The sequence below is a fragment of the Balaenoptera ricei genome, chromosome 8, assembly GCF_028023285.1.
Source record: "Balaenoptera ricei isolate mBalRic1 chromosome 8, mBalRic1.hap2, whole genome shotgun sequence".
In the NCBI taxonomy this organism is placed as follows: domain Eukaryota; kingdom Metazoa; phylum Chordata; class Mammalia; order Artiodactyla; family Balaenopteridae; genus Balaenoptera; species Balaenoptera ricei.
In genome coordinates, this window is record NC_082646.1 from 110,551,685 (window position 1) to 110,576,030 (window position 24,346).

Sequence of the window (24,346 nt, forward strand, 5' to 3'; positions counted from 1 at the left end):
CTCCTTTTCCACCCCCCACCCCAAGGAGTATGAAGAACTACCGCGCTAAGTTCCCCTAGGGCTGCAGCAACAAAGGACCACAAATTCAGTGGCTTCCAATAACGAGAATGTATTGTCTCCCAGGCCTGGAGGCCAGAAGTCCGAGATCAAGGTGTGGGCAGGTTGGCTCCTTCTGAGGCTGAGGGAGAGCCTGGGCCAGGCCTCTGCACACCTGCTGGGGGTTCACGTTGTTCCTTGGCATCTCCTTGCTTACAGACGCATCACCCCAGCCCTCCTCCATCCAAGGCCTCCTCCCTGTGGCCTTCTCTTTCCACGACCTTCCTTTTATAAGCACGCCAGTCACAGAGGACTAGAGTTCACCCTAATGACCTCATTTTAACTCAATTCCCTTGTAAAGACCCTATTTCCAAAGAAAGTCACATTCTATGTATGGGGTGGGGTGGGGTAGGTAGGACTCCAATGTATCCTTTCGGGGGGCCCACAATTTAACCCATAACACGGCCTGTGGATGTCTTGGTCCTCCTTAGATCATGGGCATCCAAAAGAAAGTGATGTCTCAGAGGGCAAAATAAGTACCATTAAGGACCCCACAGCCCTGCTGGCTTTTTCTGGGTCTTTTTGCCAAGTGACTGGATCTATTCTGGAGGGGGGAGGGGAACCCAGATTCTAGGCCCGTTAGGTCAGTGCTCAATTTTTTTTTTTTTAATTGCCATCGACACTACTAAGACCTCCTATATCACATCCTGTTAGAGACCAGTTGGATATATATATATAGTAGACACAGTGTTCACAAGACAATTTGTTCCCTTACTGTGATTGACACACTCTGGAAGGCTCTATTCTATATGATTTTATTCCATTTCCTTTTTTTGTAAAAGGCTAGTTGGGGTTCATTGAATTGATTCAAGACTCATTGGTGGGAGATTGAAAAATATGCTTGAGTCAGTCTTCCGATGATCAGCTCTGGGGGCTGCATTCTCCACCCACAGGAAAGTACAAATTGCTTTAGCCTGGACCAGGCCAAGGTGAGGGGCACTGGTTAGTCCCTGGGTGGGAAGAGTGTGAATTAGCCCCATCAGGAGAATAAACTGCAAGATTCAGTGTCATCACAAAACTTTGCGACACTCACACCCCCCAGGCCCCGCCCCCGAGGCTCCTGTCTTCAAGGCCACATTTGTGTGGACACAGCTGGCTAAAATCTGTCTCCACACCGCCCGCCCCCACCCCCCCCAGCCAGCCCCGGCCAGGCGAGGCTCAGGGCCTCAAATAGACACTGGGAGACAGGGGGAGGGAGCCATATCTTGGCATTTCAAGGCAGGTTTTAATCGTTTGCGATACCTTCCCCGATTATGTCCATCAAGTCCAATGGGGTTCTTTTTACACGTGATAAATGTTTTCCATTTATTCTGTATTTCGATGTGCACAGCACATACATCACAATACGGGTCAGCACCTGTATAAAACTACAGACAGATTCTGAAAACAGCAGTAAGTACGGAAACCTCAAATCCCCATCACAGCAATAGAAACACTTTACAAGATTTCAAAGGTTCAATGACATCTCTACACGCTTCACATCCGATCCGCTGAATATATATACATGGTCAAGGATGGCCAAGTTCTGCCCTTAAGACATCCGAGTTCCTGACAATCTGACTGGGCTCTGAGACAAGACATCGTCCCATATTTAAGGCATCTGAAACAATCTGGTTTGTTACTATGTGAATACAGTAAATACAGAACGGCCACAAATCCCAGCTCCTTACTCCCGCCCCCCGCCCCACTCCCACCCCTATGCAATCAGCACCGAGATCTCTGAGCAAGGCTCAGTACTCCTGGAGTCTAGGGCGCGGTTTAAAATTTTTTAAAAAACACTTTTACTGCCTGGCCTGAACAGCAGTTTGAGATGTAGGGTCCTGTCTTAAGTGGCTTCTTTCTTCTAGGCCTCAGTTTAAGAATAGTTTTTTAAGTAGATGATTTGCATTCGAACAAAGAGTTTTAAAAAGGAATGTGAAAGACAAAAACTCCAATCAGATTTTTCCAGTCTTGCTGTCTGTAGACTCCCATAAAGTTAATTCGGGAGACAGTTCAGAAACATCTTAGGAGAGTATTAAAAGTCTTGAGGAAACATTCGGAGCATTTCTGGTAGCAAGCTAAGGTCATTTTGTATAAACTCGAAAAAGTCATTCATTAAAATTAAATGTTTGCCATCACCTCGGAACTTTATTTAAACCTCACCGACCCTGCCTCTTCCATCTTTGCTTCCACGACAGGGGTTACATTTGTAAAATATATAAAGAAAAATATAAGGTTACTTGGTGACCATATAGTGTACTCTAACAGCTGTCTGCAAATATTTTCACCATGATTATCCTTACTAAAAGTAAATCACGGGGTAAAGATAGCTCAAACGTGACAAGGTTCGAATGGGGCACACCAACACTATCTGCAATCCTTTTTGGCTACATATGGAAAAAAAAGCCACTTGGGATGGCAAACTCCTACACCCGGTCTGAGCTTTCTGCAGATTTTGCCAGATGAGTGGTTTAAGGGCTTTCGAGGTAGATGTTAAATCCACTTAATCAGGAATGCAACGGAGAGAAGCAGTGGCTTCCCCCACGCAAACTGCCTTAAGTGTTTTTGTACAGTGACAAGGACATTTCACCTAAAATGAACAGCTAGTTCTAGCCCGAAGCTTCCCAAACACAGGGAAGTGTGTGTGTTTTTTGGTTTTTGTTTTTTTGTAAATATATATATGTATACGCTATTACTTATCAGAAGTCTCCACTATCACAAACTGTCTTTCACCCTCGGGTTTTGGCAGTGGTTGTAAATCCACCCAATCTTGTCCATTTCCAGCCTTCCAGCGCAATATCAATTCCTCTCCGACGGATCTTACAAAATTTCTTCGTTTTTGCCTTTTCCCCAGTGGCCACAGAGAAACACAGGCTGTGGTTGATCCAGAAAAAGGAAAACAGGAGTTTATAAAGTTGCCCACGGGTCTCCCCCATCTGGTAGGTCGAGGAAGATTGACTGCAGCAAAGTTCAAAGGTCATTCCTGGCAGATCTAAAAACAGAGTGACAGTGGTGGCCTCGACAGTGCGCTTTCTGTACCCGAAGTAAACCGATATGTCCTGAGGAATATCTTCTGGGCACAAAGGGAGTGGGGCGCTGCAGGATGCTAGGAATGAAGCCAAGACCGGGAGCTTCCTTTAACTGGCTTCCAAAGCCCCAGGAAACCTTTCCAGACACAGAGATGCTCACCACCAAACCACAGGGGACAGTGCAAAGCAGGGTTGATGTCACAGACTGATGTCACCGGTTTTTAATATACGAAATAGCAGCAGTCACTTGTGACAACTTTTTGACAAGTTAAATAAACCCAGTGGAAGGGTCTCTACTGTTTTACCAGAAAAGTCAGGGTTTGGTGGTTTTGTTTGTTTGTTTGTTTTTTTCAGAAAAATACAAAACACATCCACAGAGCCATAAATAATCTGGTGGCAATATATACACATTTAAATAATTAATTTAAATATCTTACACCTACTCTTGAGTTAAACTGTCCATCCGAAGAAAGTGCACCAAGGTGGCCCTTGGCACTCCCCTCCTGGGGGCTCTGAGGGTCACAGCCTGGGGAGGAAATGGGTGACCTTCATGGTGGGTGACACCCGGTTCCCCTTCTTGGTCTTCCCGTTCTTACTCAGGGCGATGAACATGCCGGGGTACCTGTAGCACTCATAGGCGTTGTAGTTGTTGGGGAGGAGGATCTCTTTGAACTTGCACTCATCGGTGAAGAAAGGCTGGCGGGGAAGGAGAAGCGGTGTCAGGTGGAGCCATCTCTGGGCCAAGGGACCCCTGTGGGCGGGGGTCAGGGACTCCTTTCTCTCCCAGTCCCACCCTGGCTGCGAGGCCTCTGCTGGGAAGTCAGGGTGCCAAGACCTTCACAGGGTGATTAGAGGTACCCGGCCAGCTCGCAGCAGCCGCTGCTCCAGACACCTGCCCGGCACCTGGCAGCCAGGAAATTTCATCACCGCTGTGTCCACCCTGAAGACTGCAGTCCTGCCCACCGGGACCGCCCCCCCCCTCCAGGGGCTACAGTGAGGGGCTCCCAATGACACCCTTTGACCGACTGGCAAGTGCCCACTCAAGGATGGCAGGAACGCTGTCCCCGTCTTGGGGCCGTGCCTCTTGTTTGGGCTGGCCCGGGGTCAGCCGCACTGCCTCAGGGCCTTGGAGGGGGTTGCTTCCAATCCTGTGACCCCACCGCAGTTCCACATCCCGGCGTCGGGTGGCCTGGAGGCGTCACGATCCCGCCCGGCTGCTCGGCCGGGCCCCGAGGTACTCACCGAGCCGTAGAGTTTGCCCCTGCTGCTCATGGCCACGAAGAACCGGCTGGCCACGCCGAAGACGCTCACCACTCCCCGCTCCACGGGCGAGAGCTCCAGCAGGCCTGGGGGCGGGGCGCGGGTCATTCCCGGGCACGGGACCCTCGGCCCTCGCCGCCCGACCTGGCCCCCTCCTCTGCCTGCGCGCCTCCGGGACGCCCACTTCTGGGGTGGAGGTGAGTGTAGAGGACCCGGGTCCCCGGCGCAGGTCGCCCCCGAAGGGCCCCCGGAGCCCAGCGGGCTCGCCCCCAGGGCCGGCCCAGCGGCGGCCGCGCCCAGTCCGGGACGGCAGGAGAGGGGTGGCCCCGGCGGCCCCCGAGTCCGGCCCCAACGCCGGCGCGCGTCCCGGGCCCCCGCAGGTGCCGGTGGCTGCGCCGCGCTCCCAGTGCCCACGGGCGAAGGCGCTGGAATTCGTCACCCGGAGCCCGGACTTCTGAAGGCGGGGGAGGCGGGGCTCGGCCGCCCGGTTGCGCAAAGCCGGTCGCTGCTGCGACTCCAGGAGCCGAGCGCGTTTGCGTCCCCGGCGTGCCCACGCCAGAGGGACCGGAACCCGAGTCCGCCCCGGTTCCCAGAGCCCGCGGGCAGGTGTCAGCCGAGACCTTCGGGTTGCGAGTTGGAAGGGGCGGCCGCTGCCCCGGGCCCCGACCCTTCCCGCCCGCCCCGCCCCACTCACTGTCACTCGTGTCCGCGTGCACGCCGCCGATGCGGCCGTCCGGGAGCACCTGGAGGTGGAAGCCGATGCCCACGTTGCAGTAGAGCCTCCGCAGCCTTTTGATGCCCAGCAGGTAGTCCCCGGCGCCGCTCTGGACGGCAGCCTCCTTGGGCTGCGCGGCCACCGGCAGGCGCGCCAGCGAGCGCGCCACCAGGCTCTCCCAGCGACGCTCCAGCTCGGCCTCCAGCGTGCCGTTGGGTGCGGTGGGCGCGGCGGCGCCCCCTCGGCCGGCCCAGGGCGCCAGCACGGCCAGCAGCACCGCCGGGAGCAGCGCAGCCGCGGCCGCCCCGGGCCCCGCCATCCCCGCCATCCCCGCCCTCGGGCCGTGCGTCCGTGGGTAGGTCGGTGCGCCCGGGAAGCCGGGGGCCGAGCTGCGCCTGTGGGGGCTTGCGGGAGCGCACGGCCGGGGAAGAAGCCGGAGGCGAGCGACGGAGCCCCCAGGCGCCGGGAGCTACCCGGGCTGCATGGAGAGGCGGGCAGTGGCGGAAGGACGCGCGGCCGCGGCTGGGACCCTGCGGAGCGGTGCGCGCCTCCCTGCGCGCTGGGCCGGCCCGGGCCGAGCCACTATATATAGCAGATCGCCCCCCCCCCACTCCCGCAGGGGGCCGTTTGCGTTCTCCTGGGCGCCCGGGGCGCTGTGGCGCTCGCGGCTGGTCGCAGGCCGCCTGCCAATCAGGGCTGGGGGAGGGGAGGAGGCCGGGGACCAGCGCCGCGAGTGCCACCTGGAGGGTCCCCGGCCCCCACCCCTGGCTTCGCTGGGCCCATGGACCTGTTGGTCCCGACCCTCGCGTCTCCTCCACTCTCGTCTTGCAGCCAAAGTTTTGCTTCTTCCACTTTGTCCCTGCCTGTCCCGTCTCCGTGGGGCCCCTTCTCCGCCTCTGTTCCAGCGGCCTGGGTGCCGCCCTCATCTGGTACCCTCAGCTCAGAGAAGTCACTCCTTGCGCTTTGCCTTTCAGGGACTCCCCGGAACTTGTTCCTTCGCTGGGACCCTGTGGACCCACCTGGGAATGAGGGGCGGGTAAGGGCAGTAATCGCCAGGAGCGCCTGAGCCTGGAAGGAAGAATCCAGCGCTACAGGGTGGAGGGAGGCAAGGGCCTGGGTTTGGCCACCTGCGCTCTGGGTGCTTCAGGGATGGAGCTGTGTATACCAGGTGGAGGCATCACCTGAGCAGGGGACCTGAGTGGGCGGTGCTAAGAGAAGACGGGGTGAGCTGGTGCACCCCGGGAGGCCCCGGCACTGCACCCCCTACACACACACCCATGCAAGGACAGGGGCCAGGGCCATAGGGGACACCCTTTGTCCCCCTCCCCTTTAATTCTGCAGCAGGAATACTCAAGTGCCATAGTCAGAAGCCAACCTAGCTGGGACCCAGGCCAGGCTTTTGGAAGGCTCCCTTCCCCCACCTGCTGTCCCCACCCCCCTCTGTGCCCATTATGGCCTGATGGGGGCGGGTCCAGCTAGATGCTGGCTCACCTAGGTGTGAAAATCCCTGTTCTCAGTTGTACCTGAGGAGCCTTGCTGTCACCTCCCAGCAGGTCCCGCCCAGCCACCGCTGCAGGGGGCCCGGAGCCCACCCTACCCCCCGCGGCCACCAGCACCTGTGACCAGAGACATCATCCCCGGGCCTTTTCAGCCTCCCCACCTCCCACCCCATTCCTGCCTGAGGAGCCCTTGGACCGACCTCTGAACCCTGCTGGGGCTCATTCAGACCACAGAGGGGACCTAGGAGGTTGGAGGTCTCTGGCTTGAAGCCAGAAAGGGGGCACCCAAGGCTCAGTGAGTGGCCTTGGCCGGACCAGCACCCGGTCTCCAGACTTCTCGGTGAGAGCCTTTGCTCCCTCTGGGCCTGCAGCCTGACCAAGCAGTGGCCATCCAGGCCGAGCCTTGCTGGGAGGCCGGGTACTGGCTCAGGGCTGCCAGTCACGGCTATAAGATCAGCTCTGCAGCTGCTTGGACCCTGGGCCCCCTCACCCCCATGGGGCACAGGAGACCAGAACCTGCCCCAGCCCTGTGCCTCGCTCTCTGTGTGGCCTGGGCAAGTCCTGCCACCTCTGGGCCCCTAAACCCCCATTTGCAAAACTGCTTGGAAGGCGGGCTCCCCTCCTTCAGTCCGGGTCCACGTGGGCACCTCCTCTGGGGCGGTGGGACCCAGGCCCTCTGAGGTCTCCCCCCAGCTCCTGGCAGGGTGTGGCCCCTCTCTTCCCAGCAACCCCACAGGGAGCTCCCTTTCCACCTCTCCTGTTTGCTGGCAAGTTCAGTGAAGGACCCTGTGCTGGTTCATCTCCCAGAACTGCCGTCCCACCCTCACGGCAGGTGTTCTCAGTGACTGTCCTTTGAAGGGCTGGCAGCCAGCAGGGGTGTTAGGAGCTGAGCCCTGGTTCCCCCTTCACCCTGACTCACGGTGGGTCCCTGAGCCCGTCAGGCCTTGGCTTCCTCAACTGTCCAAAGCAGCCAGCAGAAGCCATGAGGGTTAATCCGCCAGGATTGCAGGTGGAGGATGTAACAGGATGGTCATTTTCACCTGACTCCTGCCTTGGCCCCCTCCTCGCCTCCTCCGCATCTCCCAGATGCTCCCCATCAGCCACTGTCCTCAGGGTCTTGTTTCCATCTCTCCAACCTCCGCACTGGAAGATGATGACTTCTCCCCACTCAGGGTCCCCCTCAAATATCAGCCACTTGGGAGGCCCGCCGTGACCCCCACCCCCAAGGCAGTCTCCTCTGCCCAGTGCATCTGGTTGTTGCTTCTTCTCAGCCCTTAAGGAATCTTCCTTTACTTGCTGACCCTCCCTTCCACTAGAAATAGGCCCTGATGCACCTGAAGAGCCTAGTTTACCAAGAACGTGGGGTGCAGGGGAGCCTGTGTAGCGGAGGCTCTGGGCCCTGTGGTCCCTGCTTCAGCGTCACATTGGGGGTCCATCTCTGTTGGTCATATGATCTTAGCCTTTAGCTTCTGATCATGCTCAGTTTCTCCATCTGTAAAATGGGCATGACAGTTACCCCTTTCAGGGGTCGCCAACCTCGACAACAGGGTGTGGGCCGTAGGAAAAGGCTGAATGTAGTCAGCCCTTCAGACCGCAGTCTCCTTGCACCCAGCTGACAGTTCATACCCAGAGTGTGAGAAATAACCAACCCACAATTTTATCCGACGGGAGGCCCCACATCACAACAGCAGCCGTGACTGGAGGGGTGAAGTGTCAGACGGGAGCAAAGGCTCAGAACTGAAACCGGCCAGTTCCCGCCTACAATCTTCTTGCGACCTTTTTTAACCTACAGAAAAATCGCAATGTCATTATCTTCTTGGTTTCTTCTCCTTTGAAAGAGTGACAGAGCTTCTCAAAACAACCAGCCCAGCTGTTAAGAACTTACTTGGCTTCATAGTGATAATAATAATAAAAAGTGCAGCATAAAAATTCAATTCTAGTTCTTAGGGTGGAGTGACAGGGCTCAGCCTGGGGCAGGGCTCGCAGGCTGCAAACTTTGCAAATGGCTCAACTGTTTTCTTGTTGAACTTCCTTTTCTTGGCCTTAGTGAGAAGACCCTCACAATGGCCTCAAGGAGAAGGGTAAGGCCGGTGGTAGAGACACGTCTACACGGGCTGCAGCAACCCAAGAAACACAATTTCTTTTAGAAGCTCCAAAAGAAGGGGGAGATTAAGACAATTTTTTAAAGCTTTTAAAAATTGTGGTTAGGACTTCCCTGGTGGCACAGTGGTTAAGAATCCACCTGCCTATGCAGGGAACACGGGTTTGAGCCCTAGTCCGGGAAGATCCCACATGCCACGGAGCAACTAAGCCCGTGCACCACAACTACTGAGCCTGCGCTCTAGAGCCCATGCCACAACTACTGAGCCCGCGCACCACAACTACTGAAGCCTGCGCTCTAGAGCCCGTGAGCCACAACTACTGAGCCCATGTGCCACAACTACTGAAGCCCGCACGCTTAGAGCCCGTGCTCCGCAACAAGAGAAGCCACTGCAGTGAGAAGCCCGCGCACCGCAACGAAGAGTATCCCCCGCTCGCCGCCACTAGAGAAAAGCCCGCGCGCAGCAACGAAGACCCAACGCAGTCAAAAATAAATAAATTAATTAAAAAAAAAAAGACTCACACCATTGTAAGGCAATTATACTTCAATAAAGATGTTTAAAAAAAAAAAAAAAAAAAAAAAGACTAACCACATGTGTGTGACCAACACCATCATCCATCTCCAGAACTTTTTCTTCTTCCCAAACTGAAACTCTGCTCATCAAACAGTAATTCACCATTCTCCTGTCTCCATGAATTTGATTCCTCTAGGGCCCTCCCCTAAGTAGAATCACACAGTGTTTGTCCTTTTGTGTCTGGCTTATTTCACTGAGCATAATGTCCTCAAGGTTCATCCACGTTGTCGCCTGTGTCAGGATTTCCTTCCTTTTGAAAGCTGAACAGTATTCCATTGTATGAATGTAGCACATTTAGTTTCTCCATTCTTCTGTTGATGGACATGTGGGTTGTTTCAACCTTCTGGCTACTGTCAATCATGTAGCTCAGAACACAGGTATGCAAATACCTGCTCAAGACCTTGCTTTCACTTCTTTTGGGTGTAGACCCAGAAATGGAATTGCTGGATCACATGGTGATTCTAAGTCTAATTGTTTGAAGATCCTCCATACTGTTTTCCACAGCTTTTTGTTTTGTTTTGTTTGTTTGTTTGTTTGTTTTTGGCCATGCTGCACAGCTTGTGGGGATCTTAGTTCCCCGACCAGGGATCAAACCTGGGCAATGGCAGTGACAGCACCGACTCCTAACCACTGGACCGCCAGGGAATTCCCTGTTGGTTTTTTTTTTTTTTTTTTGATAGAACTTTTTAAAATTTTATTTTATTGAAGCCTAGTTGACTTACAGTGTTGTGTTAATTTCTGCTGTATAGCAAAGTGATTCAGTTATACATATATACATTCTCATAGCCTTTTTTTTTTTTGGTCACCTTGATCACAGGGCATCAAGGGGATGGGATTCGGAAGTGGCTCCGTGTCCACTTGATCCCCCCTCTTTGTTTTTCTTCTGTCTCCTCTTCAACCCTGGGTTAGCCCAGCTAGGTCTGAGTGACAGGCACAGGGCCAGTTTTTACAGCTGGAACTCAACAGAGCAATTCACCAGGCAGACACATGCGTGTGCAGGTCTCTGCACATATTAGATACTCGAGCCTGGGGAAGTGGGCTTCTGAGAGAATTAAATGAGGTGATAGGTGTTGAGCACTTAGAACGAGCTGACGCACGCCAACCGAGCGTCACACAAAGTCTTAGTGGGTTGATAGGAGCGCGGGGCGGGGTGCCGGGTGCCTGGAGCACAGCCCAGCCCTGCCCTCACCCGGGTCCCCTGGGCAGTTTGCTTAGCTCCACAACATCCAGCGTCCACCTTCACATGGACGTGGAGAGAATCGGAGGAATCAGACTTGTGAAGTGCTGGACGTGCTGTCCCCACCGTGAGCCACTGCGGACTGGCAACATCTCTCCAGGTACTGTCATGATTGGGATGTGTCCCCGGCACCGTGCGCTCCGGGAATCCGGCATGGCTCTGGCGGGCTTTGCACACCTGATGGCCTTTGCTATTCACCCAGACCTGGAAGGTGGGGCTGGGCTTAACGGTCACCATTTCACAGAAGAATCATCCGAAGCTCAGAGCCTTTGAGCAAAGCACTTAAGGTCACCAAGGTGGCAAATAGCAGAGGCAGAACGCACACTTGGGCGCTGGACACCAAACCAGGCTCAGTTTCCTCATCTGTAAAACAGAGCTCGTGTCCCCAACCTTGTCAGCCTCATGGGGTGTTAGAGGTCCAAACCATGCAGGTGAAGATCTTTTGTCAAGTCCAGGGTGGAGATCCAGCTCCGCATGCTGGTACCATGACCCCAATAGATTTGTTCACTTAGAAGATCATAGAGGGAATTCCCAAGCAGTCCAGTGGTTAGGACTTGGCGCTTTCACTGCCGGGGGCCCAGGTTCAGTTCCCGGTCGGGGAACTAAGATACTGCGAGCTGCGCAGTGCCGCCCAAAAAAGAAAAAGAAAATCATAGAACACACAGTCAAGTGCCCAGCTCCCCACCTGTTCCTTTTAATATTTCAGATCAAAAACAGAGCTAGAGAGACCCACCCAGGGGCATTGAATCCGGCCCTCTGGTTTCACGGCAGTCAGCAGATGGCCAAAGAAGGGAAGGGCCACCCAGGGTTATCCCGACGCCCAACCCCCTGGCTCAGGTCCATCTACTTGGCATTCTAGGTCCCAGGGCCGCCTCCCTGCCTGAGTGACACAGCTGCTGATCTCCCAGAATTTACATCTGGGAGAAGGAGAGACCCCAAACCAGCAAGAGGCTGCAGCGTGGAGACCATGGGACACGCTCCGAAGACACAAACAGAGGGTCATTGGAGAGTCCCGGGGTCCTGGGGACGGTACAGCTGAGACCTACAGGATGAGAAGGAGCCTCCATGGAAAGGTGGGGTGCCCCCAGCAGAGGGGTCAAGGGGGCAGGATCCACAGGTGAAGACATCTGGGTGTTCAAGAAGAAAGAGGGAGCCAGTGCTGGGAGAGGCGGGCAGGCCTGTGGACCTGGGGGGGCTTTGGATCCCCTTCCAGGCGTGCTCAGGCCAAGCCTCAGTTCACCCTGCAGGGCGTGGCCGGTGGGCCTGGCGGGCTGAGCACCAGAAAGCCTGGGATGCGGGCATCAGAGGCGTGGTGAGGGCGTGGCTCTGCCGCCCCCGGGCTCAGGGTCCCCCAGCAGCCCTGACAGTGGGGTGCACCCTCTTCCCCGCAGCCCCCGGGGTCAGCTGCAGAGTACGCACGGGACTGAGCCAGTCTCAGTGTGAGAAGGTGGGCGAGGCTCCTCATCGTCCCCGCCCCCCAGCCCACGAGGGGCCCTCAGCGGCCCTCAGAGGAATCACCATGGGGGCGCTGGGGGCGGAAGGAAGGTCCTTTGAAAGGTCAGCTCAGGCCACTCCACTCCTCCCTCCCGCTCTCCCGCCTCCTCTTCCTCTCACCCCAGTGCCCTGGACGGACTCTGGGCCCAGGGAAGGTTCTGGACCTCGTGCTCAGGCTGTGTGTGGCATCTATGCCCCAAACGGGTCTCTTCTTTCCCTCTCTGCCCCTCCAGGACGGCAAAGCCAGGAAAAAACTCAAAATATCACCTGCCCCTACTCGCCTATCCTGCAGGGCAATAATCAATCACAGGCCCCAACTTAAGGGGCAGTGACTTCCCAAAGGCTGCTCAGGTGATGGGACGTGTGGGCCAAGCTGGTTCCAGCAGCCGGCCCCTCCTCTGAGGGGCTGTGTGGCCTCTGGCAAGTCACTCACCCTCTCTGAGCCTCTGTTGATTTTTCTGTCAAGTTGAGCCTATAATGGTGCTCACCTGGGAGGGTTTCTGGGAGGACTGAATGAAATGAACGGAGGTGGTCTGGGGGGATAGGGGAGTGAAACGGGGGGTTGCGTTCTCCGAGAAGGTGGGTTTCCGCAGCCAGACCTCAGCTTCTCGGGGCCAAAATGGAACAAGCCGTGACCTGGTGTTTTAAGAACCCCTGGTGTCACTTTCCACGGCCCACCTGGTCTTCGGAGGCCGTGGGGTGGGCCATGAGGCTGATGGTGGGGCTGGCGGTCCTCTCCCTTCTGCTTCCATCCTACTCCCTGGGAGAGGGGCATTCAGGGACCAGATTGGGGGGGAAATCTAGGAAAGCTGTCTGCAGTGATACCTGGTCAGAGCATCTTACTTAGTCTGGATACTTTCGCCCTAGGAGTGGGGGGACAAGCTCATGTGATCTTAGGGCAGAAACGAGACTTCAGCTTTGGGGCCAATACCTCCCTGGATCCCCCCCTCAGGTCTCGCCTGCCCCCGGGCACTTCTGAACTTGGTGTGTCACCTGCCTAAGATGCTTCCGGCTGTTTAAGGTCCACGGAGTGTACCCTGAAGGCCTGGATAAGTCTGCCCTCCCCAAAAATGGACTTAGATTGACCTCAGTCTGGAAATTATTATTTTTTTCTTGGGAGACATGTGTGTTTCTTTGTCCCCAGGGATAGGCAATCAGGGGTGAGGGCCTCAGTGGGGAAGAGGGCCAGCGTGTCTGGGCCTCACCCCTCAAGCCGGGCAGACTGCCCAGAGCAGCTTCGCCCAGCCCAGGTTTCTTTCCTTCAGGGAGGCAGGTGTTCACTGGGGACCCCAGCTCCTTTTCTTTTCTGGCCCACTGTCCTCAGTGTCAGTTTCACCCTCATGTGCGGGAATGAGCTGTCTCCCTTGTACTTTTCCAAGTTGAAATCCAAAATCTGTCATAATTAGTTGCAAAGAATGGAATCTCTAGTGTGTTTTAAATATTGACGTTTTAAAATAAAATTCTTCTGTTACTCTTTTTAGTGTGTCCAACGGAGTCTAAAAAACCATAACGAATTATCTTCCATCATTTTTTCCATCTTTTATTTAAAAAAAATATTAATGAGCTTTACACTAGCAGCCAAAAATCATAAATCCTGGCCTTTCTTCTTTGCATTTATATTTCCCCCACCAGTTTTATCCAAATTTAAGGTAATTTTAACCTTGAAAATCTTTTTTGATCGTCCTATCATAATTCTCTGGAACCAAAATATTTATGTGAATTGAAATATTTTAAAAATGAGTTTCTTGTGACTTTTATTCTTTATTTTTTATTTCTTTATTTCTTTATTTCTTTATTTATGGCTGCGTTGGGTCTTCGTTGCTGCCTGCGGGCTTTCGCTAGTTTTGGTGAGCAGGGGCTACCCTTTGTTGCAGTGCGTGGGCTTCTCATTGCGGAGGCTTCTCTTGTTTCCGAGCGCGGGCTCTAGGCGTGCGGGCTTCAGTAGTTGTGGCGCACGGGCTTAGTTGCTCTGCGTCATGTGGGGTCTTCCCAGACCAGGGCTCGAACCTGTGTCCCCTGCATTGGCAGGCGGATTCTTAACCACTGCGCCACCAGGGAAGTCCCTCTTGTGACTTTTAGCATTAAACATTCTTGTTTAGGATTTTGTTTTCATCACAATTATTATCATACATGGTCGATCAAAATACCGTGTGTATGATATCAAATAATGGACAAGTAAAAAGCACAAATAAAATTTGTTGGAAATGAATCTTTTAATTTGATAGAAGACAGACTTTGGGGTTTTTTTTTTCAATTATTTCATACGATCATTATTACTTATTGCTGGATTAACATGGAATTTGGCCTCAGTTTCATTCTCATTTTCCATTTCTGTTGATGTAAAAGCCAAGAAGCCTTATTTACAGAAATGTCTAGATGGAATGGAAGATTTGTTACGGTGATGTCACCCGGGGATTTGAACACCTGCCAAACAAAGTATATGTGCAAAATCACATGCTATTTTATCATCAAAAACGTTTTTTCTTGCTCTGTCTGCTGACACGTCCAGTAGATCCTAGTCAAATTTGTTGACAGCAAAGACTCAGAAGCTGCCTGAATCAGCAAAGGGTGTATCATCAGTCATTGGAGTCACACTTCTTCAGCTTCTGGGAAGTGTATCCAGAGGTCTTTTCACCAAGACCTGTGAAAGGGCGATTAATTATGCCAGTTATTCTTTTACTCAGAAGTACACTGTTAAACCCATTATCACGGAAGGAAAGAAAAAAAGAGTGGAAGTGGGACCATTGCTAAATTCAATATGGCTTGGCCAACACTGGTGATAAAAAGCTTCCAACATATCATATGTTTACATATATTTCTTTCCACACCCAGAAGCTACGGGCTTCATTCATCCAACATATAGGAAATTTCCACCATATAACAACATAATCAGTAAGGTCAGTCCCTTACTGACCTTACTGATGATCAGGTGAGAGATCAGATTATCATCAGAAGACATCTAACTGCATTTTTTCAATTCAAACAAGTGAGTTCATATGCATCTCTATAGCAAACCTCCTACTTCGGACTTTAACTCTGAGAAAGGCCATAGGTGGACACATCTGTAAATAGAGAGAAAGGGCCAGATCTCTGCCTTGAGCTGGGAGCCTGCTGGTCTCAGGAACCTCTCTGTCAGAAGAAGTGCATCTTTGTCAACTGTGGGATTAGGGAGACAGCGTCATCGAATGGAATCGTCCTGCCTCTGGCCCTCCGCTACCCTGGGCAGGCTAAACTGCCTTTCTCCAGCCATCCTTGACCCTAGCAGGAGGCTGCTTCCAGGTCAGGGAGAGCAGGAAGGAGTATCAGCTGGTACTTCACCTTGTGCCTTTGTTTGCTGCCCTGAGGCTTCTGCACCAGAAGAGAGCTCCTGGAGCTAGCTACCGGGAGAGGTTTGGCACAGAAAGCTGAGCCTTTCTTTTGCAAAGTGGGAGGAAGGTCCAGTGAACAGAGATGGGAGGGGTCCCTCCTAGGAGAGCACATGCTTCGCAATGGGTCTTCTGCTGCTTCTATTCACCAGGCCAGAGGTGATGGGGGCTTGGGCTGCAGGGGTGGCCCGGGATGGAGCGGAGGAGAAGTTCTGGAAAGGCATTCCTTCCCTTTCTGGCCTGGTTATCCCCTACTCACCTTTCAGACCTCAGCTTGACCTTGACCTTTCAGGGAAGCCTTGCTTGACCTCTCAAGTCCAACCCCCATCACAGGGTGGCCATAGGAAAGTCCATTCTGGGGCTTTTAGAAAAACGAGCTGGTCTTGACTCTGGCACTGGGACGAAAGGGGCACACCTGGGCCGTTCTGGGCAGACGGAGACTCACACGGACACCTTGCCTGTGTCAGCTCCCATCTTCCACCCACTGAGTCCCCAAGAACGGCCCGTGTCACTGGCTTGTGCTCACGCTGCCTCCAGGCGGGGACCCTGGTGCTCCTGGGGAGGGCGCAGTGCGCTCGGCCCCCCTGGTGGCTGGCTCCGCCTTGGCCGGTTGGGATGCTGGCTACGAGACACCAGTATAAAGGGCTGTACTTGGCCCTGTGAAAGGGACGCAGGGGACGGAGGCCAAATCTGGGCAGGATCCAGCAACAAGCCTGGGAGCAAGGATGCTTGAGAAAGGTGGTCTGGCCTCGGGTGGGCTGGTCTGGACCCTGCGCTCTGTCTCACTTGGGGCTACAGTTGGTGCGGCCAGAGCACAGCCTCACTGAGTCAAAAGTATCCGGAAGTCAGCGCTCGTCCAACCCCTAGAGGCAGTTTTTCCTCCAGCTTCGGCCTCACTGGCTGTGTCCTTGGTACCCACACTGTGGGGCTCACCAGCCCCTACTCGGGGCACACGGGGACACGGAGCCCAGCCCCCAGGTGCAGGGACGAGGGAATCCCTCCCCCATCCCCCGCCTCTTCCAGGCTTAGTAAACAGCAGGAAGCATCGCCCGCAGTAGGTAAACTAATGTTTCCCCATCACCGTTGTTACATTACTGCTGCCACGGATGGGGGAGGCCACACAGCCTCCTGTGGTCCATTCTTGGGGGCTGTAAGGACCGTCTGACTCTATCCATTACTCTGGCGGTGAGACCTTGGGAACATTCTTACCCTCAGCCTTCCCATCTGCAAAATGGGTAACAATGGGGAGGAAGATTTAAGTTAATGCCTAAAGGAACAGGCACTCCATTCGCCTGTGCTCTCCTGAGCCAGTCCTGCCACTGAGTCACCCCATGGGGCCTTCCCGCAGCTCCAGGCCTGGGATGCTTACGCTCCAGGGCGGCCCAAAGGCCTTCCCGGGCCCCTGGTCTCGATGACAAGAGGCCTTTTTCTGCCTCTGCCGCCTGCTCCTTGACATCCCACGCGCCTGCCTCTAAGCCTGAGATGCGCTTCTAAGCCGGGGCAGACCCAGCCTGCTATTCTGGGGTCTTCTTTCAACTATTTTGGCAAAGACCAAATGGCAGCCTCCTTTAAAATAGATGCTCCCAGCCCGTAGGTCATTCCCTGAGAACCGGGTCAGACCAGGCCCGGACTTCTTCCCAGCAGCTCATTCAAGTTAAACCCAGACCCTGGCATGTGGTAGCTAGGACGAGGGCCCGACTGAAATACCGGCGGCAAACGTGAAGCAGAAGCCAAAATAAAATCTGGCAGACCCCCCAAGATGCCTCGGGCTTCTCAGTTTCACAGACGCTCTGCTTTTCTTTGTGAAATCGCAGGGGCCAGCCAAGGAGGCGGCCAGGAGGCTGGAGCGAATTTGAATCCAGCAGCCATGGCAGCCCAGCCCGCCCCAGTTCGGGGTCACCCCATGAATACGCATCTGGGGAGAAAAGTCTCCTGCGCCTTGAGTCCCAGGAAACCCACACGGCAGCTGAGTTTCTGAACACAGCGGAGCTCTGATCAGTGAGCCCCACTTCCCCTCCATGTCCTTTGCCAGAGGAACGAGTTTGCTCACCTAAATATTTTTGGTCCCTTAAGATCATACACATGTAATAGCGGAGGAGACGTAAAAAAATACGGAAAGGAATTCCAACTTTAAAGTGATGCTACGTCTAATTTTACTAAAGATCTCATGCTGCCGCATCCCAAAGACATCAAATTGCAAAACAGCTCAGGTGCGCGTCCTGTCACCTGGTACCTGAAATGCTGGCCATTGCCTAAATAGGTTCCACCCCTTCGGCTCGAGTGGTTTTCCTAAGTATTTCACCAGTCTTGGCCGTGCCCTCCTTCCCATCCTGACCTTGGTAAGATGGTCTTGTGATGGCGTCAGGCCAGCAGGGCAGGGAGTATTTTGCCCAAGGTTGAAGCTCACTAAGTCATTCAACAAACGTTGGCTGTGCTCCTGCAGGTGAAGGCTCTGTTCCAGGCACGGGGACGTGGCAGACATGCCGTCACCACCCCTGCCTCTCGGAGCTGCCTTTCCACGGGGAGGAGACACTGAGCACGGAGTCCCCCACGGGGTGGGAATTTAGAAACAGGATCCAAGTTCCTCCAGGTGGGTAAGATGGGGGTGAGGGGCCCTGACCTGCTCTGGGGGTCAGTGAGGCATCCCTAAAGAAGTGGCAGCTGGTTGTCCTGAAGCTCTGCTCGGGGTGGGGCAGGTGATCTAGGCCAAGTGCAAGGCTTGGAGGTGAGACACGGGGGCCTCTGGCATGAAGGGCAGAGAGCCCAGAGGGACAGCCGAGGGGGGCCGATGTCAAGGGGCTGTAGGGGCTAGCAGGGCTTTGAAAAGGCCCCAGGGCAGAGCCCTCTGGCCTCTGTGAGCTCTCGGGGGGTGGGTGGGGGGGACTTTTGGGGGAGACTCAAAGGAGTCCGGCTTAGGGGCAGCAGAAAAGGCTTTACCTTTCATCCACGTTAAACCAAATCCCCAGCAGCTTCTGACACTCTGAGGGCTGTCGGCCCATCTCCTCCCTGCAGTGTCTGGGCGGCCCCAAGGGTCCAAGCTGGGCCTTGGAATCTGTGTTTGACCTGCTCACCCATGGCCAGCCTGGGCTGCCCTTCACCCCGTGGCTGAAGGAGCACATGTAGGAAACAGGGGCTCAGGGCACACAGTGGGATGGAGACAGGGGAGGTGGGTCACGGGGGTCTCCTGAGCCCCGGAGAGGCATCTTTATCTTGACCACAAAGTGAAGCGGTTGGGGCACTGAAGCTGGAGTATGACTCCATCCCGTCTGCCTTTCTGAGAGCTTGCTGCCACGGTGCAGGGCAGGACAGGCACACAGTTTCAGAAGGAGCCAGGTAGGGAGTATCAGCAGCCTTATGGACCACATGGCCTCTGTCCTCGCTGCTCAGCTCTGCCACGTGTAAGTTAGCCACCGGAGCTTAGGGCAAACCCAGACATCTGATGCTGTGATTTTCCATCATCCTTTCCCAGGGCCCCGCCCACGCCTGATCTGAACGCATTACGTTGTAGTAAGTTGTCTTTACTGAGTCTTTCCAAAGCCAAGTCTTCGTGGGCCATCAGCTCTCTTTTTGCCTTTGTGTTCCATCCATGTGTTTTACACTCCTTTAATTTCCCAGTTGCCCTGACAAGGACAGTGGGCCCAGGCGACTCGGGAACAAACCCAGCAACTGTTACTGGAGGGGATGGGAACCTATTGATGGGAGATCTGTATGGGGTTCCACTCTGCTAACCACTTGCTGTGTGACCCTGGGCAAGTCGCTCACCATCTCTGAGCCTCAGTCCCCTCCTACCCTCCTGGTAGGGATTCAGCAAGAATGAGGAAGGTAAGAGCCCTGATCTTTCTTCATGGGCGCCTTTCAGAGCAGCGAGGGTCTTTGTGGGCAGAAGAATTCTGCACTGCAATGCAGCGGAGGGGCCTAGAGCTTCCTCTTTAACACAGATGCTCCGGGCCAGGGTGAAACGGGCTTCTTGCCGACCTCGGTCACAGCCCAGGCCCCCGTGTGACTCTGCTTCCCAGGACCCAAGCTTCGGTGAGAATGGGCATCAAGTCAGCCCGGGATGTTTGGTTTCTCATGAGCCATTGTGGTCCCGGGGGGCAGGGGATGTGGACATGCCAGAAGCAGTGACCGTGCACTCAGAAGGGGCCCGGCCTCCGTCCATCCTGATCACCCAGGCCGGGAATGCAGCAGCAGAAAGGCCCCATGAGATGGAGGCTCTGATAGGTTCTGAGGGGAAGGGCAGTTTCCTCTGACCGAGGACGCAGGTCACGGTGGATGGGCTGCCACAATGCGAGAGGGGCGGCCAGGGGCCAGAGCCCGGGTGGTGGCTCCGGAAGCAATTTGATCTGGTCACTGCCTCTTTTATTTTTTTTAATTTAAAAAAAATTTTTTTGAACTATAGTTGATTTACAATGTTTCAGGTGTACAACAAATGGATTCAGTTATATATATAGTCTTTTTCAGATTCTTTCCCATGATATGTTATTACAAGATATTGAATATAGTTCCCTGTGCTATACAGTAGGTCCTTGTTGTTTATTTATTTTATATATAGTAGTGTGTGTCTGTTAATCCCAAGTTCCAAATTTATCCCTCCCCTCCTTTCCCCTTTGGTAACCATTAAGTTTGCTTTCTGTGTCTGTGAATCTGTTTCTGTTTTGTAAATAATTTCATTTGTATCATTTTTTAAGATTCCACATATACGTGATATCGTATGGTAGTTGTCTTTGTCTGACTTACTTCACTTAGTATGATCATCTCTAAGTCCATCCACGTTGCTGCAAATGGCATTATTTCATTCTTCTTTATAGCTGAGTAGTATTCCATTGTGTATATGCACCACATCTTCTTTATCATCTGTCTGTCGATGGAGTGGTCACTGCACCTTTACCCTCCGTGTCTCCCCTTGCCAGACGGAAAAGATCCGACGGCCTTGGCTGTGCCTTTAGGTCTTGTCTTCCTGCACGGCCCCCACCCGAAGGGACTCCATCCGCTCCACATTCCCCCTGGAAAACCCATCCCCACCTTCTCAGGAGGCGATTGACTCAACATCGGAAAGTCCCTCCCCCGCCCCAGGGTCCAGCATGGTCACGTCCATTGACACCCTTACCCCAGGGGCTGATAACCGCTGGATCCCTGGTCCGCTCCTCCTAAGCGTAGGGACAGCCTGGCACAGCCAAGGCCTCAATAAATATTTATTTGCTGAATAAACAGACGAATGTGTGAACCATCCTGCAAATACAATTTTTGTTTTCACTTAACAGATATACCCCGCCATTGTCCCACATCATTGTGTGGTCTTTGTAAACTTCCTGACTTCTGTAGAGAGGATGGATGTACCATGGTTTACTCAACCACTCTGCTCTGTTAGGTAGTTTCTGAGGTGTTTTTTTTTTTTTTTGCTTTTTGCTTTTCTATAATCAACAATGCTGTGATGACCATCTTTGTGGATAAACATTTTTTTTCTGCATTTGGGGTGCGATCTTCAGAAGCGGAATCTCTGGATCCAGGCCAAGAATTTTGGGCTTGAAGTTTACGGTCCTCGAAAGCACCCATGTATGCTGACGGCACCATGTTGGAAGCTGTCCCACATCTCAGCAGCTCTGGGTTAAGTCGGTTTTGTTTTTGTTTTTTTCCTGCTAGTCTTTACTAATTTGACAGGCAAGCAATGATACTGGATTTTTAATTTTATTTGTTAATAACTTTCCATTTTATAGTAGTTTTAGATTTATAGGAAAGTTACAGAGATAGTACAGAGAGTTCCTTTATATCCCGCGCCCAGGCTCCCCATTACAGTATTAACATCTTGCATGAGTGTGTTACACTTGTTACAATTAATGAACCAATACTGACACATCGTTATTAACTAATGTCCAAGCTTTAAGCAGATTTCAGTAGTTTCCCCCAATGTCCTTTTCTGCCCCAGGAGCCCACATCACATCTGGTTGACCCCTCTCCTTAGGCTCCTCTTGGCTGTGACAATTTTTCAGACCTGCCTTGTTTTGATGACCTTGACGGTTTTGAGATTTTTTTTTTTTTTAAAGGAATTCCTTTATTTTTATTATTTATTTATTTTATTTATTTATTTTTGGCTGTGTTGGGTCCTCGCTTCTGTGCAAGGGCTTTCTCTAGTTGTGGCGAGCGGGGGCCACTCTTCATCGCGGTGCACGAGCCTCTCACCATCGCGGCCTCTCTTGTTGCAGAGCACAGGCTCCAGACGCGCAGGCTCAGCAGCCGTGGCTCACGGGCCTAGTTGCTCCGCGGCATGTGGGATCTTCCCAGACCAGGGCTCGAACCCGCGTCCCCTGCACTGGCAGGCAGACTCCCAACCACTGCGCCACCAGGGAAGCCCTTGAGATGGTTTTTGATTTTCATTACTGTCTTTGACAGTGGCCAGGGCTGACGCTGATTCCATGAGTTGCTTTGCTGTGGATGTCCCCTCCTCGAGGCCCCTTTATCTCTTGTGGTCTCAATGCTTCCCCCAGAAATCTGAGTGACCCTGAGATGGTGAACATGAACCCTCGCCGAGCATGCTGAGCCCCCCACTCTATAGGCGCCTGTTTTCCTCTTTTTTTAAAAAAATTAATCAATTAATTTATTTTTGGCTGTGTTTGGGTTTTCGTTGTTGCACGTGGGCTTTCTCTAGTTGCGGCGAGCGGGGGCTACTCTTCGTTGTGGTGCACGGGCTTCTCATTGCAGTGGCTTCTCTTGTTGTGGAGCATGGGCTCTAGGAGCGCGGGCTTCAGTAGTTGTGGCGTGTGGGCTCAGTAGTTGTGGCTCACAGGCTCTAGAGCGCAGGCTCAGTAGTTGTGGCACACGGGCTTAGTTGCTCCGGGCACGTGGGATCTTCCTGGCCCAGGGCTCGAACCCATGTCCCCTGCATTGGCAGGCGGATTCTTAACCACTGCATCACCAGGGAAGTCCCAACATCTGTTTTCTTCTTCAAGTGGGTCTGTTACTTGGCAGAACTTGGGGATGGGCTTTCAGGTAGATGGTGCTAGGGTAGTCAAGGAGCAGAGCCAATATTGACTTTGATTTCCTCAGCTCTGGAGGAGATCAAGGGAAGACCTGATCAGGGGGCTGGTGGGAGGTTAGCAGCTACAGGAGTGGCACCAGTCGCCTTTAGGGAGCAATGGGGGTCTCTTTCCCAGGGCAGGACAAGGCAAGGTCCCCCAACCTCTGCCTCTGCCCTCAGAGCCACAGCCCCAGACCCGGTTCCTGACCACACACAGGACAAAATGCAGAGTCCCCAGCATGGCCCTGTACAGGCTGTCCTCCCTGTCTTCCCCCACCTCGTGCCCCTCTGCCCATGCTCCGGGTGGCCCCTCAGCTGGCCTGGCTGCCTGGGGCCTGGGCCAGGACTCTCCTGACCACAGGGCCTTTGCACTTGCTGCCCCACCCCGCCCCCATCATCACTCAGGTCTCAGCTTGGATGTCTCTTCCCCAGACAGATCTTCTTGGTCAAAGTGTTACTTGTTCCCCTATCACATCACTCTCCGAGCTATACTTTATGACATGGCAGATCTGAAAGTAGCTATTTGTCCCTCGTATATCTTATGGGGGCCTCCATAGCATCAGCTGCACAGGTTGGGGAGCTGGCCTGGCCCGCCCTCCTCTCTCTGCTAGGAAGGCGCCAGGCTGGTATGAACAGGAGGTTAGTGAGTATCTGTGAAGGGAGCGAGAGTGGGCGGTGGGCGGGGAGTGTAGATGGCACCAAGCAGGCCTTCCCCACTGTCAGGGATACAGCACCACCTGCTGCTGGGGGAGGCCTCAGCGATGGCCACCGCAGAGCGCCAGCCCTGGGGACAGAACTCCATCCTTGTGATGGGGACACTGGGGTGGGTTCGGGGGTGGGCACTGTGAGGACGGCCCAGCACTGGACAGGGGTGAGTTTTTCCCAGTGACAAGGGGTTGCCTCCTCTTTGACCAGGACTGCAGTTCCAGCCTCATCCCCCTCAACAGCATCTCCTACAGGACCCCCGATTCTCAGGGTGGGCCAGCTCTCCAGAAACCCACCTGGGCCCTTGTGGACATCACATAGGGACTGGGACCAGTGACCTCTGGGTCTGCCTGCCTTGGGGAGCCAAGGACCTTCTCACCCGAGTATCTCACACTGCCTGGCTTACAAGTTTCTCTAAGAGGGGGTGGGGCATTTTATAGGGAGAAACAGGCTCAGGGGCAAAGCAACTGTCCCATCCACACAGCAGTGAGTAAGAGGTGGAAAGATCGGAATTCACGCCCGTGCTCTGATCATTAAGAACCAGTGCTGTGTGACCTTGGGCAGATGGCTTTACCTCTCTGAACTGTACCTCACTGGAAAAACAGGGATGATAATAACAGCACATACTTCTTAGGATAATCCTGAGGCCCAAGCGAGAGACCATGTGCCCAAGGCTCAGCGAGGCCAGCATCTCATGTGGCTGGTAGCCAAGCTGGCAGGACAAGAGCCCCCGGTCCTGGGCCAGTGCCCTCCTCCCCCCAGCCCTCCGCCCTCCAGCCCTCCTGAATCATGGTGCATTCTGTTCACGGGGAATGGAGCTGCCTGGTTCTCTCTGCCAGGGAGACGCTACTGAGCTGGAGCCAAAGTCCAGCTGTGTGCCCACTGCAGGCCCCAGCTGAGCCCCCATGACCACTGCCCCACGGAGGGCTGTCCAGGGATCACACACCGCCATTACTCTGCGCCCGCCTTGCCAGCAACACTCCTGGGGGTGCTGAGAGCCAGGCCCAGGAGGAGCCAGACCGGGGGCTGAGACCTAACACCTGTCCCCCGCAGGAGGTGGCCGGAGGTAAGAACTTCCAGCACCCACGGGTGGGGGCGGTCAGCTCCTGGGCCCTGCACGTGGCCTCCCTCAAGGGCTGGCAGCCCTTCCCTGCCCTTCCCCTGCTCTGCCCCCCGCCACTTCCTTGGGTTGTGATTCTGAGGAAGGTGCTGGTCTGGCTGGCGGCCCTCTAAATGGCCCCACCCGGGGGGGAGGGTGGGAGTGACAGGTGAGGGCACCA

At 54.1% G+C, this 24,346-nt stretch overlaps 1 protein-coding gene across 1 annotated transcript; it reads right to left on the reverse strand.

Moving 5' to 3' along the window:
- Positions 1-3,623: 3,623 nt before the first annotated feature.
- Positions 3,624-5,398, reverse strand: FGF4 (fibroblast growth factor 4). The gene is made up of 3 exons (XM_059929852.1): positions 5,059-5,398; positions 4,347-4,450; positions 3,624-3,800 (listed from the first exon to the last, which is right to left on the reverse strand). The coding sequence occupies exons 1-3, from the start codon at positions 5,396-5,398 to the stop codon at positions 3,624-3,626; spliced, it is 621 nt and encodes a 206-aa protein (XP_059785835.1).
- Positions 5,399-24,346: the final 18,948 nt, after the last annotated feature.

Excerpts from the sequence above, each read along its gene's own strand:
- FGF4 (XM_059929852.1), bottom strand. The coding sequence starts at position 5,398 with ATGGCGGGGCCCGGGGCGGCCGCGGCTGCGCTGCTCCCGGCGGTGCTG. Across the intron at positions 4,451-5,058 it reads GCACGCGGACACGAGTGACA|GCCTGCTGGAGCTCTCGCCC; the intron begins GTGAGTGGGGCG and ends CCCCGCCCCCAG. Across the intron at positions 3,801-4,346 it reads GGGGCAAACTCTACGGCTCG|CCTTTCTTCACCGATGAGTG; the intron begins GTGAGTACCTCG and ends CTTCCCCGCCAG.